We start from the raw sequence: 17772 nt of genomic DNA, 5'->3' as shown, positions 1-17772 counted from the left end.
TGTCTACACCAATAGAAGTGGGCCTTCAGAGTTTATGGTGGGGACATTCCCCAGGTCTACCTGAAGATGTCAGGAGTAGAACCTGGGATCTTCAGCTTGCAAACCAAGTGCTCGTGCACTGAGCTAGTGTACGTTGAATGTTGGTTCCTGGCCTAACGCTTAATTATAGGGATCGGTAGAAATTACTGCATGTCCTCTGCCCCATTAACAGAACGTAATTTTAAGATATAGAAATTTGTGGGTTTTGACTGTACTCTCTTGCAAAGTAGTTACATACCTTGTACAATCAGATCAGCTTGAGCTTCAATTGTTTCATTTCCATTATCTGCAATACAGGTATATGTTCCAGCATCACCTTCTGTGATATCATTGATCTTCAGAGTCCCCCCAGCCAGCAATAAATAATTTTGAGAGCTGTGCAAAACAGGAGAGATTGAATATTTTTTAAAAAAAACTTTAAAATATTCTGATAAAGACTTCACCTCCAAAGGCACACTCCTCCATTATCTCCCAAGGCAGACATATGCCACCAAGAACAACAACAGGATACAATCAACACCTATTTACTACTACCCCCTTTTATTGCATTTGGAGATCAATTTGCATTTGGAGTCACAACTAAGTTCAGCCAAAAAAGTCATTATTTTCCAATTATTTAATTTCTATTCCACCCTTCATCCAAGGATCACAGGGCAGTTTACAATTCAAACCACACTCCCTTTCCTAAAGTCAATTTTTAAGGGCTTGTTCTTCGCAGAAATCAAAAGGCATTCAATCTCTTAAAACTTTTGTAAAGAATATTCCTGTGCCACAATTTCCTGAGGCAATTTAACATATTTATTTATCCAGAAGCAAGTGTTACAGTAGCATTCAGTACAGCAGAAACATACTCCTCCAGATCTCCTATATGAGTTTCTAGAGCAGGGGTCAGCAACCTTTTTCAGCCGTGGGCCGGACTGTATTGGGGGGGGAGAACGAAATCCTATGCCGCACAGATAACCCAGAGATGCATTTTAAATAAAAAGCACACATTCTACTCATGTAAAAACACCAGGCAGGCCCCGCAAATAACCCAGAGGTGCTGTGGTGCTCAATACTCAATGTTTGCTGAGTCAGTGAGCAGCTGGAAAGCCCCAGGTAACCCTTTATCTGCTTAACACATTCCCTTCTAAGTTAATTTTATGGGCTTGCTTTTTGCAGAGATCAAAAGGCATTCAAATTCTTAAATATGAGCATTAAATGATTTCGGCACTTGAGCTTTGCAGCCTTTATCTATGCATTAAACATATTATAATTACATAGGTAACAGAACGGACAGTTGGTCATAGTCATATAACATAGCAGTCACTATCAAACGGAAAGTCAGGCTTAGTTTTTAGGATGGGAAGAGGTAGCAGAGAGGTAAGAGCTGATGTAACACCAGAACCACTACCCACCTTTCTGTAACAAGCTCTTCTTCATTTCTTGTCCATCTGATAACAGGAATGGGAATGCCTGTAGCAACACATGGCAAAACTGCATTCTGCCCAGTAATTTTGGTAAGTGAAGAAGGCTGTCTCAGGAACACCTGATTTGAGGCAACGTCAGATTCTGTAAATATTGAGAACAGAAAGTCCAAGGTTATTATAGTAAAAATTAATGTAAAGTGATATTAACAAAACACATTAATTATGGATGCAATGCTCTAGACCAGGCTGTTCCAGACTTGCTTCTTCATACATACTGATCCTTACAACTAAAGCTTTGCCAAGAAATAACCAAGGCAATTTGTGTTAAACTTCACTCAGAAGATGGCCACCACCAGTAAATAACTATACTAGACAAAAATATTTCACATAGGCATAAATATTGATCTCTGCATACTTTGCTGTCTTGACCATGTCTGCAAAAGTCTCTTGCAAAAAGTTCATTACAAGAAAATAATGTTACTATTCAAGAGTCCTCTGGCCTGCGGCTTGGCATAGAAAACCAGCCTTTAAAGTAAGCTTTTATAAGTACAACTCCCAGAGATCTACAGAATACATTGAGGTTGTTAACTTTAATTGACAAAGAGAAACTTGACAGAACCTATCTGCCAGCAATTAAATAATCTTACTAGTGAGTTGCAATCTAGGAGAGAGAAATCTGAGCACATATGCATATACCTGGAAGAACTTTAATCTCTGCTTCATCACTGTATTTGGGAGAACCACCAATTTCAATAATACAACAGTATGTTCCGCCATCTTCATCTGTAGCATTGCTAATAATTAAAGCTCCACTTGGCAATTTGAATACACGGTCATCCAGAAAGAGTGGCTCATGATCTAGCTCCCACCTTACAAAGGGTGCTAGATCAGCATTTACTTCACAATTAAGAACTATGCTGTTTCCTCTATAGACTGATGCTGACTCCGGCTGACTGATGAATCTTGGAAGTCCTAAAAATAAAATAAAAAGAACACACATAAGGTTGTGCATCTGTACTTTCCTTATTTTTTTCTTTCTTGCAGTCATATGCTTGCTTATAATGCAGCAGAATAATGTCAACTATACTTCCATTATGAAAAATAGGTTGACTCATTAGCCTACTGTCCAGGATTGTCCATTAGTATATCCCATTGTGAAGCATAGGTTTGTCTGCAAGCTCAGCTATCAAGCCACCTTTGATTACATTACTCCAGAATGAAAAAATGGATACTGAACTCATGTACCTGCTCTAAGTTACACATTTAACTAAATAGTGATATTGTTTAAGTTCTGCACTGACTGCATTGAGCAGAATAAAATTTAAAAACTGGTAGAAGAGCTGTAAAGTTCCTGATTTCAGATGGAAAATATTGCCATAATAAAATATGCAAACATATTCCTTCTCCCCCCTTCAACAATTAAGATGAAATATATATAGATCCATTTAGATGACTTTTAACTATGTGCTACTTCCATGTTTCCAATTTATGCAACTGAGAAATATATAGCATCTCATTCTGCCAGTGAATCACAGCCTTCAGGGAATGAGGCAGCCTATGGAATCTGCACAGATGGCATCCTTTCAGAGGTGGGGAACTTCATGGCCAAGGGCGAAATGCAGCTCTCCAGTTCTCTGCTTTGGGGCTCTCTATAGGCCATACCTCCTCCCCAGGTCACATCCCACAATAACCTTTGCACCCACCTCAGATGCTTTTGCCAGCCTGTAATGTGTCCTTGAATTGCTATAATGCCTTTTGCTTACCTGAATGGAGCGATGGGACCTCTCTGTTTTTTGTACGGTTGGAAAGTAGCCTGCTGTACAAAAGTAAGAGTGACATCCAGGGTTGGGCAATGTTGGGTTTTCAACATTGCAGTGTATCGCCAGCCAAACACTGCGGTTTGGTGATAAACTGCAATGTTGAAAAAAGTTGCATTGGCTCCAGCCGATGAGGTGCCCGGTGAAACTGCCGCAGCTCTCATCTTGGGAGCTGAGGCGCTTCCACCTCCACACCTCACAGGCTGTGGCCAATACAGCTGGCCCCAGCCCACTGCTCAGCTGTGGGGCGGAAAGGCTCCTGCCCTCATCTGAGTGAGCCCCGAGTCCCCTGCCACTCGCACACAACCAGCAGAGGGCTCAGGCTCCTTGGCCAGGCTCCACTGGGGGTGGGAGAGCTCCTTCACCCAGTGGAGCCAGCCCCAGTGTTTCTGCCACTCCTGCTCGAGCAACAAGGACATTGGGGCTTCTTGGCCAGGCTGCCTTTGCTGGTGTGGGGGGCAGGCGAGCTACCTTGCCCGCTGGCCCCTCACTCCCCAAAGATGGACCAGGCGGCAGTAGCCAAGTGCAAGCAGGAGCGGGGTTGGGGCTCTCTCAGCTGCAAAGGGCAGGCTTCACGCTTCCCAGCTGAGCAGCCCTGATCCCACTCCTACTTGCATGCAAGCAGGAGCGGGGGGGGGGGCTTTCTCAACTAGGGAGAAGGAACACTTTAGCGGAGCAAAAATTGAGCATGGTATCCTCCTGGACCCACTCAGTGGGATGGATATCAGAGGCATTTTGTTATGTTAGTACTGTTTCTGGCTTATGGGGTTCAGAGGGTAGCGCTGGGTGGGTGTTCTTTGGCCCTCTGGTACTTGTGCAGTGGTGTTTCTACAGAGTATTATCCTATTCCCAGTGCTCTTTAACATCTAGATGAAGCTGTTGGGAATGGTTACTGGCGTTTTGGAGCAAGATTTTCACCAGTACACTGATGACACACAGGTTTACTTCATCATATGATTATTATGATTATTATTATTATTATTATTATTAAATTAAATTAAATTTGTATACCACCTTATATCCATAGATCTCAGGGAGGTTCATGGAAAGACTAAGGTTCCTTGCGTGGGTGGTTCCCATATCCAGGATATAGGCAAGTTACCTGTTCTGTTTACTGTATGATTTTACATACAATCATTGTGAACCTGATTTTTTTATGAATAGTACTTATTTTTATAATTAATTAAATAAATATATCAACTGTAAAAGTATTCAATGTTAAAAGAAAAGGGAAGTGGACAATGAATTTAATTTTTTTATTTATAAAAATTATCCCTCCCTTCCTTTCAAAGGAGCCAGAAAGTCATTAAACTTTATAATTTAATTGAGGATTCAAAAGTTCTAAAATTTAGTTTCCTGTATTATAATCCTGTTTCAGTTATTCCATGTTTTGGGTGAGATGAGGAAACAAGGTCATATTTTAGAGTAAGGCTATTGTCTCAGCCAAACATTTCCTGGACACAAATTTCCATTAAAAAGACAACATGGTATGATTATGGAAAAACAAAAATTAAATGAGCATATGTTTATAAAATATGGAGAAAAAAGAAAAACAGGTCAAACACCAGATTTATGGCTTTTTAGCTCCTATCTGAAGTGTTAGCCATTGTTTTTTCATTTATTCTTAAATACATATAGTGTATTGTTTTGCTTTAACTGCTGTCAACAGTTATTGCACACTTCCATTTTAAAGTAACATTTCCTTCATATACATGTCCCATATTAGAATAAGGTGCTTTATGACAGCACCTTATTCATTTTTGCCAAAGTTGTTTGTTTGTTTTGCGAGGGCAAAGTTATTGAGGTTTTTTTTGCTGACTGCAGTATTCCATATATGTCCAGGAAATCTGTATGGCAACCCTAAATATACAGTCCATGAATTTTAACTACTACATACCCCGTGGAAGTGAACAGTCAAAGTTTCCACTAACTTAAATACTGCTGTATACAAGTGATCAGTTAGTGCTCCACAAAAGACTTATCCTGCTTGCACTATCACATTTTATGCCCCTAATTCAACAGAAATGAGAATTGGCATAGTCTAAGGAGTACACAGCTCAGTTGCAAATCATGAAACCCATATTAAAATTTCCCCTCTACCATGAACAAAATCTGACAACCACTTTCTCTCATCATTAGCCTCCACTTGCATCTACGGTATTCATCCTACAAGGTTATAAGGATACAAGGCATTTATATGATTATGTAAATAGTTACATAAATTCCAAATTTTCCGTGGCAGCATCCCAAAGAATATGAAACCAGCCCCATTCTTGATGGCAGTGAAAATATTCCATGTGGTCTTAATAGTTTTTAATGCAGGACTGAAAGTTTGAATTCTCCCCCTTTTGATTTTACAATTTTAGCTTAAATTTTTGTTACCTTTGCGTAATCCAACTATTTTACTTGGCAAGCCTTTCTCCAATTGCTGCTCATCTCAGAAAAAGCACAAGGAAAAGCAGATCTTCAGCCTTGTCCCCCCCCCCACTCCCCAATAGCAGCTATTTTATAATAGCTGGCCACAAAATATAGCGAATTACACAGAGGTTATGGTTTACACTAGGCTCCTTTAGACGAAGGTGTTGGGTAAAAATCTGACTAATAATAATACTCTGCAACTAGGGTTCTTGTAAGCAACATAACTTTAAGAGTCTGTGCACATTGTTGGAAAAAATTGTGTTCCATATCTCTGTAGATTCATCTCATTAGATGAGGAAATTTTGTTATCCACTAACCATTTTCTCTATAGAACTTAAGCAATAACTAAAATTTTCTGTACACTGTGATTCAGGAAATATTTTAAGAATTAGTCTATAACACAAGCAATTAAACTCAGCAAAGGCCACAAGCTTTCTGTATCACACGGTGTGAGATAGGAACCAAATATTTTGATGGGCACATGCATAGCACCTTCTATCTCTTCTTCATCTTTGCAAAGTCAGTTTGAAAGGTTGCTAAAGTCTGCTTCACAGATTAAAGGGATGAAGCTCCAAGCAGCAGGAACCTACTGCCAGTTTTGAAGCTTTGTTAAAGCTCCACAGGTATTGCACTTTTCCTCCTCACAGTAAAAATCATGATGGCAGGAAAGAAAAAAACCATGACATGATTGTATGATGGTGTTGTGTTCCATACCTTCATGAGCAGCGAGACAATCCTACAGGGGCAATACTACAATCTGTATAAGGAGAATGCACTAGTCTCTTTTTATCATTTGTTAATTTACAAATATTCAAGATGGATGTGAGGAATTATTGAAGCATGCAGTATTAATTAATAAGCCTGAATCAGATTAACATACAGCAACAGCAACACCTCCCCTGCTACCTAGTTTATCCTTTCCCTAAACTCTCAAGGGTGAAAAATTCCCAAGGCGGGCAAGAGATTCCAAGTCATTAAGGACCATTAAAGTCCTTACATCCCCAAATGACCATCAAGTTTGTCAGGCAAAAGCCCAGGACAGACCCATTTATGCTAATTGGACCATCTCATTATACCAGAGATAAAAATCAAGCACTTGTACCTTGTGTTCTTCCTTTTATCCCAATTTAATACACACAATGTTTGAATTTTAAAAGCAGCAAATATTGCTGGGTTCTGGAAGGAATTCATTACCCAAAGCTTTTTATTAATCAAAGAAAAAACCCTGAGAGGAGCTTATAGTTCATTACGGAAATGAAAGAAACAGTTACATTAGTCAAGTTATTCCTGTCTAAAACTACTATAAGGTTCTTTTCCCCTTGTTTCTCCATTCTCTGTATGCCACATCATTTACAAAATATAACAGACAAGCAGAGACCTACAAAAACACATGTTGAGAAACAAAGAAGAACAGTCCTTTGGCCCTTCACTATCATTTATGCAGAGCAACTGACTTCTGAAGCTTGTTGTATGGATGGTGTATTAGGGAGTTGCCTGTGCAGCAGCACACCAAATACACTGTGATAGCAAGTGGGGGGACCTCTCAGGTAGAAAGTCCACTAAAAAAAATTCCCTCCACATACAATGCAGGCAGAATGTTGTCTGTGGAACTGAGGGGCCAACATCTGTGAGATAGGATAATCACAAGAAAGGAAACAACTTTAAAATACTCACCGGCTACTGTGAGCTTAGCTGTTCTGCTTACAATGGTTCCAAGGCTTTCCACAGTTGCAACACACTGATAATGCCCTTCATCAGGCTTATTGTGCTTAGAATGCACTACACTGTTGATTAATAAAGATCCATCTGGTAGCAACTGGCGTCGGTCATCTGACACCAAGTTTAAGAAAGTCCCATCCTTTTTCCATTCGATTTTTGGAGATGACTCACAATAAGCTGAACAATTCAGTATAACAGATGAAGCTCTAACTGACAGAGTGTCCACTGGCTCCACAATAAAATAAAATGGAGTAAAAGTCCTCACTGTGGGTCCTGCAAAACACAAGAGAAATGAAGATTTTTTAAATGCTTCTCAGATATCCTAAATATTTATTTTACAACAATTGAATATTGTTCCTTACATTCTGATATGTTAACTGCTTTTGGTAGTAAATATTTGAAAGAAAGAATTTGGCCTTTGGTAGTAAATATTTGAAATAAATATATGCTTTGATACCCTGTGTAATGGAACCAATAGATATCATCAATAATATTAACACTTTCCATCTCATGAAGAAACTACCATAGGTTCTAGAAAGGACTATGAACTTGGTGGTTAAATAGGCAATCTTGCTTAGCATGCATATGTTTACAGAGATGTATATATTTCACAAATCACACACACACACATAGATGCAAGTTGTTGTTGTCGTTTAGTCGTGTCCGACTCTTCGTGACTAAGTAACTCTTCGTTACTAAGAAGTATAAGCCATGAGGCATATGGCTTGTAAGTCCAAAGTTTGGCTTAAGCTGCTTGATAAAACATCCTTCTGCAATCTGCTGCCCTCCAGACTACCTGAGCAATCATGGTCAATGGTGAAGGATAATGGGAGTTGTTAGCCAAAACATCTGGAAGGCACAAAGTTGAAGAAGGCTAGTATAAGGGTCCTGTTGAGTTGCAAACCATAAATTATTACCCATCTTGTCCAAAGAGAAAGTAAGAGAGTGATTATAAAAGGGTAACAAGCTGGAAACGGCATAGAGACTGGAGAATATACCCTACAGACAGAGTGAGCCTACATGTTATGGTATAACAGGACTGTTGTCGAAATAACTTACTCATGTTCTGTTTTTATCCTCACCACCAATCAGGCGCGTAGCAAGGGAGGGGCGTAGGGGGCAGGCTGCCCCTAGCTCCACTCTGGCGGGGGCAGCATGTGGGGGCAGCGCCCCGGCCCCTGGCCCGCCCCTCGCCTCCTCCGCTCCGCCCAAGCAGGAAGAAGCAGAGCGTGCTACGTAGCAGGTTGCCGCCGGGCGGCACCGGCGCCAGCAAACCGCTCCATAGCGCACTCTGCTTCAGAGCGTGCCAGCCGAGGAGAGCAGCAGCGCCAACCCGGACAGGACAGACTGTGCATGTGCGGACATGCGCAGTTTGTGATGATGTCACAACGCACATGTGTTGCGGAGCGACACCCCGGGCAGCCAAGCGGCACCGTTCACCACTGCCACCAATGTGCAATACTGATTTAACTTATGTCATTTTATCACAACATTTTGCATTTCCCTGCCCCTAGTTCAAAATTTATCTACTATGGTCAAAAAAATCGCAACATTAGGATTCCATAACATGGCAAAGAGCAAATGATACTTAATGTTACAGAGAGGGGAAATAAGAACCTGACAATTTTCAGAAATTACCCTATGTCTTTCAAAATATGCAAACCAGAACTAATAGGTCATCCAATGAAAATGATCAGCACTAGGTTAACGAAAGACTACTCACACAATGACTGACATCAGGAATTCACTACCACAAAATATGCTGGATGCTAGCTAGCTAGTTAGAGTTCTCTTTCTCTCCCTCTCCCTCTCCCTCTCTCATTTTGTAAAGCTAAGTCTACCAATACCTGTTTGCCAAGACAAATTAATGCAACTCCACATGCTGGGGGTAAACAAGGGGTTGCTTTAATGACCTGCATATAAACTCCTGAAGCCCCTGAGCCACCTGGCCGTTATTTCTTGGCATTGGAACACTGGAACAGATGGCCCTTGGCCTAATCTAGCAAAACAATTTTTATAGTCTTATGAAGTTTTGCATGTTATCTCTCACACTGAAAATTTAAAGTGAAGCCACATCCTCCCCATAATAATTTAACGTACAACATGTTCTGTTTTTTCTAGAAAAGCTTTATCCCTCATTATGTGACCAGGGTCTGTCATACAATACAGTCATACAAGGCATTGTTTTGTAAATATAATTTACATTAAATGAGAACATTAATGTTTTTACATGAAGCTTTCCCCAAGCTGCCGTAGCCTTCACATAGTTTAATCAAAGGCAACTTGCCTTTAATTGCAACAGAGCCTTAACATTCAAAACTAACAGTATCTTTGCTAAGAAATTTGTTCTCTGCAGGACGAGGCCTAAATAACCTGACTGGAATACATGGTGAATACACATTTTAAGTTAATCATATTCTCAGTATACAGTTCATTAATGTATACTGCCTTCCAACAGAAGGCAGGGCAAATATGTTAAGTAGTTTTAATCATGTGATTAGAACAGTGGGTCCCACCCAACCTTACTGGTATGGCAACCCACAAGTCAAAGTAAGTATGGTGCCACTGATTTATTGTTACGAGAAGGTTGACCTTAGAACTTATGGAAGTGTCAGTAGGCATACTTTGGAAATTGCCTCTCCCACACATCCAACTTCTTGTGTCCCTCACACTTTTCTACTGAATTTGTGGTGAACTTTTAATTAAAAAGTTAATAAAGATAAAAAATACATAATATAAATCAAAGCACATAACATTTTATAGATACTCCAAGGGCAGCATGTCAGTGGACATAGGCCAAGTAAGTGTGTCCAACCTGTACTCACTCTCATGTGTGCATTCCCATATACAGTGGAACCTTGTTTCTCAAATGACTTAGTTGACGAAAAAATCAGCTCCTGAACGCCGAAAACCAGGAAGTGTGTGTTCCGGTTTTCGAATGTTTTTCAGAAGCCAGAAGTCTGGTGTCACTTGAGTACAGGAAGCTCCTGTAGCCTATCGGAAGCCACACCTTGGTTTTCGAACAGTTTCAGGAATCTAACAGACGTCCGGAACAGATTAAGTTCAAGAACCAAGGTTCCACTGTACAGTGGTACCTCTACTTACGAATTTAATGCATTCCGGACGCACATTTGTATGTCGAAAAAATTCGTAAGTCGAATCCCATAGGAATGCATTGGGAGAAAAAAATTGTAAGTCGAAGCAGCCCTATCTAAAAATCTGTAAGTAGAAAAAATCCTATCTAAACTGCATCCAAGATGGCGGACGGAGCTCCATTCGTAAGTAGAAAAATTCGTAAGTAGAGTTATTCGTAAGTAGAGATACCACTGTAGTTGATACAGCTGAGCAGCAGCAAAGAGAGGGCTGCTCTTTTGGGAACTGCCACTTCAAGATGCTCCAGGTTCTTTGAGGCAGCAACTCCAACATTGCTGACTTCCACTGACTGATGAGAAAGGTAAGACAAGACATTAAGAATTATCCTCTATTTTAGCTAAGCAAATGGGAAATATTGAAGCATTCCTTCCCATTTCTTGCTCAACAAGGCTCCAAGGAGGAGGAGGAAGGCAAAGCATGATGAGCAGCCTATGCTGGCTGGAGGCATAGCTGCCAAGTTTTCCCTTTTCTCACGAGGAAGCCTATTCAGCATAATGGAAAATCCCTGAAAAAAGGGATAACTTGGCAGCTATGTGGAGGGATGCTATATCCATGCTCTGAGTTCACAGAACGCATGACAAGTTTTTCCCTGGGGTAGAGGATAGGCGGATGGCTGAGATCCTGCTTGTCGGGGGGGGGGAGGGTATTGTTTTGTTTGTTATTATGTTACATATTTTTGTGTTTTTCCACTGTAAACTGACCTGTGATCCTTCGATTAAGGGTGGTATCTAAACTGAGTAAATAAATAAAATCAAAATAGGATTCCTGAAGGTTACTGATTGGGGCAGTCACATGGTCATTGTTTCCCAGGTGCTGGCAATGATCATCAAGTGCTCAGGAATCAAACCATTTATTATTGTTTCTTGAGCAACTGGAAAAGGGTAACTCTCAATGGTGGTATTGGTCAAGCTGGCAAATTCCATCACCGTGGGCAACTCTTACGGCAGGCACCCCCAAACTTCGGCCCTCCAGATGTTTTGGACTACAATTCCCATCTTCCCCGACCACTGGTCCTGTTAGCTAAGGATCATGGGAGCTGTAGGCCAAAACATCTGGAGGGCCGCAGTTTGGGGGTGCCTGTCCTAAAGGATGCCTTGGAGACGGAAAAAAGAGCTTAGTAGACTTGTTCCAGGCTGCACATTGGCAGTTGAGCACCTCGAACTTAAAGTATGGTGTTGATCTCCAAAAACTGAGATAGGGGCCTGACATTTCAAAATGTTATACCCAGCCATGTTGTGCAGTCAATTTCAGCAATGTTCCTTACACTGACTGAATTATTCAACAATTCAGTCATTCATTTGTTTAAAAAAACAACAACTACCCACCCCTCATTGTTAAACAACTAAAGCAAATCTGGGGGGGGGGGTGTGTAAACAATGGATGCCACTAGTGTAATTTTAATTATTTTTCATTCATTAAACTCAATGATAAGAATTTCAAGTTCTCACTTCATGAAATGGAACTTTAAAAAATTTAACTGAACTGTCAAAATTGAAAAAAATTGAACACAAACTACTTCTTTTTTTGCAAAGTTGTAATAGCCTTTCATAAACTAAACAAGTGCTGGACATTATTTAGGACATCTTCTTCATTCCTGGTTCTCTTAAAAACTGGAAGGGGACAGCACTCAGGTTTGAAAATTACGGTAATTCCTGAATTTTCCTTCCAACATTTGATATTTCCAAACATATACATATTTAGCATTTATCCCTTCCTCTTTGAACAGAAGTGAAGGGATCAAAACAAATAATTATGTTCTGAAAGTACATGCCACATTTTACTGAACATGAACAGAATACATGTACTACTTTCTGCAAAGGCAGGGCAGACTGAGGTATTCTGGAAGCTCCATCTCTTTCCTGTCTTTGCTGCTGGTGGGTCCTAAAGCCCAACCTGACAGTATCGCTCCCACTACAGGAGATTATATAATCATGTCCTGTTTTCTATGTTTTTTTCTTCTTCCACCACAGTCTTCCACACACATAAATATATTATAACTACTACTACTTATATTTATTAAAATAAGCCTGGGAAAAGAGAAATGTGTTTTCCTGGAACAGTGCCGGATTTACGTATAAGCTAAACAAGCTATAGCTTAGGGCCCCACTCTCTTGGGGGCCCAAAAAAATTTAAAGGGAAAAAACCTGGATGTACATTTCCAAAATATAAGATAAAAAACAAATAAAATAAAACCTACATACAGCAACAGTGTTTTGTGTTGTGTAGGCAACTATTAGGTCCATAAATTACCATATAGCATATATTCAACACAAAAAACAGTGACAATTTGTTGTTGACAAAGGACAGCTGGACCATAGCTGCCAAGTTATCCCTTTTTTTCAGGGATTTTCCATTATGCTGAATAGGCTTCCTCGTGAGAAAAGGGAAAACTTGGCAGCTATGAGCTGGACATATAATGGGCCCCATTACCTACAGCTGCTTAGGGCCTCATCAAACCTAAATACAGCCCTGGGATGGAACCTAAAAATATGTAACAAAGGCACAAGGCAAGCCTCCCTGGGCAGAGCATTCCAGAAGTGTGTAGCCACTGCAGAAAAGGCCTGTTCCCATGTTGCCACTCTCCAGACCTTTCATGGAGGAGGGACACCAAGAAGGCCATCAGATGATGATCGCAGGGTCCAGATCAGTTCATATGTGGAGAGACAGTCCTTATTGTGGTTCTGAGCCATTTATATATGACATTAGGCCAATGCCTATAATCCTATATAAACCCCCATGTCCGATGTCATTCATGAACAGGTCAATACTCTATGTGCCACTTGTGCCATCTGTGGGAGGATTGACTGGTATCATGAAAGGGGAATTTTTTGTGCTGGTTGTGTCAGTTCTTTATCCCGTTAATTGTTTAATGTTGCTAATATTTGTAAGAACTGCTTGGAGGGCCCCATGGGCAAAAAAAGAAAGCTAACATCTAAACTAGTACTTGTGTTTCTTCTGGCAGCTCTATAAACAAAATATTTTCTAGAATGATATTGTTTTTAGAAACAAAGCAAACATTTGCTTTTACACTTTTAGCATATCAAATTCAAAATGTACCATTAATTCTTACAGGTTGTATTTACATCTAGATCATAGGAATTTGATAAAATCCCACTAATGAAGAATAATCACACAAAACAGGCTAATCCTCCTGGAAAGAAACAAAGCTTGTATCAGCTGAGTGGCCTGAGAAAGGAAGTATTGGTGCGTTTCCATCTGGCTATAGATTGAAAAACAGAAGCATGTTGATTTGTAAAGGAAAGCTCTTTTGACAACTAGAGCACTTGGGAAAAAATGCTACTTGTTTTTAAATAACTGTCTGTGGATAGATGCCCCTTTATAATACGGTTGAAGTAGATGACATTGATTGAGTACTAATTGCCTAGGATACCAGGATAAACGTGCAACCTCTCCCCTTCTCCCTTAACAAGAGAAATTATGGTTTTCAATAGGGTACTCTGCCTGGGTGGCTGAGAAGCACGTTCTTTAATTAATGCCAAGAAACCTAAATATAGGTTGTCAATTTTTAGACAAGACAGATTTAGCTCTTAGTTATGAGGAACAGTAGTCTGGATTTGACCTGCTATGCTATATGAAATGAAAAAAATCATTAGAGAAAGAATTCTGTATTCAAAGAGTAACTTAAAAGGTATTTACAACTAAGTTTTTCTTTGAGAGACTGACTATACATACTCTTATTGCATTTTGGCACCGCTGGATACTGTTGTATTCAGTGTGTTTGTGTGGACTTTTTCATTTACCCCTAAATTAAATACAATAAGAACAAAACTAAAAAGGAGAAGGGGGCTTGGTGGGGGAGGGGGGAAGTAAGGGGGAAACAGACTTAGGCAAAGCCCACTGGGCATGTATTTAATACAAAAAATTCCAAGTATGGGTATTGGCATGGTTGATATTTTACTAGCAAATAACTGTTTAAGGCCAGATTTTTAGATTCTCCTTTAGAAATAATGGGCCTTGTCTTGGCCCAAATTTTGCTTTCCAAATTACTATTCACTATTAGACAGAAGTAATGAATATTTAGATTGCCTCTTGGACAAGCACTTTTGCCAGTTGTTTTTCCCATCAAGAGCCTTGTAAATATACATTGCTAATTCTGGTTCAAACAAAAAGGCCTGGATGCATGGAGAAATTGTTAGCACAATATTAAAAATTACAGAAGAGTTTAGTGGCTCGTTGGAAGAAAACCTCCTATTAAAAACACTTAACTCATGTTTCTGATTTAAAAAGTGGAACAAAGTGTACAATAATACCTCTAGATATTGAGGTATATTGGGGGCAGATATCAAATTGCTGGCTAACCTGTGATGTTTGATGTATTTTTTCCCCTTTTGGTTTTAAAGTACCTATGTGAGATTTTTTTTTGTCTGTTTATTTGTAAGTTGCTTTGGGTTTGCCCTGGGCAAGATAAAGTGACTTAAAAATTTCAATAAATACCGTATTTATTTGAGTCTAATGCACCATCAATCCTAATGCGCACCTCAATCTTCAAAACCTTGAAATCCAAAAATTTGCTGGCAAATGTAAATACACCATTGAATCTAATGCACACCCTAATTTTTGCAACGTAATTCGGCCACAAAAAAGAGGTGCGTATTAGATTCAAGTAAATACAGTAAACAAATTATCTGCTGAATGCTGCTTGACTACAACCCCCATCATCCATTGCAAATCGTCATGCTAGCTAGAGTTGATGTGAGTTGTCCAGCAATATATTGGAGGGCCACAAGTTAGCCACCCTTGTCCTATGCTATAAAAAATACAGCTAATTGGAATGGTACTACAGGACCTTATAATTAGCATGGAAAGTCTGTGACATTTCAGTCTGAATGATTAAAAGCAAGCCACAGACAGCCTCTCAAGAACCATTCAGTCCTTCATCTACATTCCTTATGAGCATGTAGTTAGTGCAAACTTCAATACAGTACTGTTTTCCCACAGATACAACTTGTAGTAATTGAGTGCCTTAAAGGCAGTGGTTTCAAGTTGCAGAGAGTGGGGAAACTTGAAAACTCTGGAAATCATACAAGCCTCCATGTTCAAGAGCAGAGAAAAAATTCCAAAGTAAGTCAGGGAGAAACAAAATTAAGATTTTTAATCTAAAACCAGTCATAACAGCAAAAATGGAATATGCAAGATTTCATTTCAATACACTACACAAGTAGCATTAAACAAGTCAGAAACAATTCAAATTCAAATTCATTAGCAACAAAAAGTGTGGGAAGTAGGACAAAGACATGATTCATAAAAATTTCTATCTTTGTTCTCTGTGTTCTAAAGCAACATCGCAGCCACTAGATGGCACCAAACACAGTTATTTATATATGCAATGGATCTCAAAGGAAAAATGATCTTACTACAAGACTGCTCCTTCATTGCCAGAGTGTCAAACTCCTAGATGCCATTCCTTAATATAGAAACCTCAGTTACTGAAGCCCACTTTAAATTTGTATGCTTCCTCCCTGTCTTAAAAGACTAAGAATGAATAATAATATAAGAATATCTCCAGAATTTAGAAGCTGTTTACTAAAATTGTAAAATTAAAACACCCAACACACAAATCCCCCCTCAAAATATACCTGGTAAAATGGTATATATTTTATGAACATGTGAATATGCTTTATACTGAGTAAGCCAAGCCTTGGTTCACTAAACCCAATCCTGACTTGTTTAAAGGTACAAGCTCTCAGAGTGCCAGCTGGAGTTTTCCAACTACTACCGTGTTTCTCATATTTTAAGACATGTCTTATATTAATTTTAACTCAAGAAAATAAGCCTATGGCTTATTTTCGGGGGTGCCTTATTTTTTGCCGAGCCCCGACTGAGCGGGAACCAGCAAAGGCAGCAGCCCGCTGGGCTGGGGTTTGCCTTCCTTGTGAGTCTGTTCTTTTACCTCTTGGCGTCGCTATCACTCACTCACGTCAGTCTCTCTTTCTCCTCCTCTCCTCCGCTTTGCGTCGGAGATCTAGGCTTCAGGGGCTTCTCCTCCAGCCGCGCTGCAGGCTATTGTTTCGCCCTGGTTCACCCCAGGGCTTTTAGGGGGTCGCTTAGCCTCGCGTTGCCCCTAGACCCCTTAGGCAGCAGCTTCGTGCACGGAGCTTTTCTCAGAGCTCCCGCAGAGCGCGTCCGATGCGAGCGCGAGGAAACCGGAAGTCGGCTCCCGCGCGCTTTGCCGAGCTCCAACGGAGCGGGAACCAGCGAAGGCAGCAGCCCGCTGCCGGCTTGGAGCTCGGCAAAGCGCGCGCTGCTGCCTTTGCCGGCTCGAGCTCCAAGCCGGCGGCGGGCTGTGCTTTTGCTGGTTCCCGCTAAGTCGGGGCTCAGCAAAGCGTGTGCTGCTGCCTTTGCTGAACCCCGACAGAGCAGGACTGAGCGGGAACCAGCTGCTGCCTTTGCTGGTTCATGCCGGGTCCAGCATGTCTTATTTTTGGGGGATGCCTTATATTTTTTAGGCTTCAGAAAATCGTGCCATGCCTTATTTTGTAGGGATGCCTTAAAATATGAGAAACACGGTACTACCATAGAATATTTTACTAGAAATACTTTACATGCAGAAATTCCAATATGTGATCTACCACTAAAATATGGTCCCTCCCTAGCTGCAGAAATAACATCTTCATCGGACAGAGAATTGTGTGTGTACAAATAGGTACTGCAGTCATGAACCCCCAGCCTGATACAGCAGCAACCAGAACTGCATGCACATAGCTCTGTGATATAAGTCACAATATCACAATCAGCTATTTTGGAGAGGAACAGAATTCACACCCTTGCAGCAATCAACAGCAGTTCCCTTTTGGCCTGCTAGCTCTCCCTTTAAATATTTACCACAGTCCAATGGCTTGAGAGGTGTGTTTCAGGATACCGGTTCATCTTTCTAAGGAGTGGAGTACAAAGCGTAACCCGAGGTACCAGTATATTCAGTTTGCAGCTGGAGACAGAAGTCTAAAACCAAATGCCAAAAATGGAGATAATGCCCTAGCAGCCAAATTTTAAAGCTTAATAAGTGGGAGAAACAGATTTTTTTTAAAAAAAAAACAGTCTCTACCTTCCATGGGTAGATGAGCAGGGTGGGAGCAAGGATTTCTGCACATAGTTACCCTCCCTTCCCCAATAAGGAAGAAGTGGTGGAGTGTTCCATGAGTGAAGTGGCTGGTATACACCCTGCTATTCTTAATCTGCTGATTCTGAAACCTGTTTCT

The 17772-nt window shown here is 40.4% G+C and overlaps 1 protein-coding gene across 13 annotated transcripts in view; it reads right to left on the bottom strand.

Moving 5' to 3' along the window:
* The window catches only part of NEO1 (neogenin 1), a 121663-nt gene that overhangs the window by 64942 nt on the left and 38949 nt on the right, over nucleotides 1-17772 (bottom strand). For all 13 annotated transcript variants that reach the window (XM_088657044.1, XM_060282962.2, XM_088657045.1 and 10 more), the window contains exons 2-5: nucleotides 7358-7675; nucleotides 2145-2420; nucleotides 1437-1590; nucleotides 278-414 (exon numbers count right to left, since the gene is read on the bottom strand). In XM_088657044.1, coding sequence (XP_088513170.1) covers nucleotides 278-414; nucleotides 1437-1590; nucleotides 2145-2420; nucleotides 7358-7675 — 885 coding nt within the window. The remainder of the gene's footprint in view (nucleotides 1-277; nucleotides 415-1436; nucleotides 1591-2144; nucleotides 2421-7357; nucleotides 7676-17772) is intronic.

Source organism: Zootoca vivipara, chromosome 13 (assembly GCF_965207765.1).
Source record: "Zootoca vivipara chromosome 13, rZooViv2.hap1.1, whole genome shotgun sequence".
NCBI lineage: Eukaryota > Metazoa > Chordata > Lepidosauria > Squamata > Lacertidae > Zootoca > Zootoca vivipara.
This window is presented reverse-complemented; position numbering and strand designations above follow the sequence as displayed.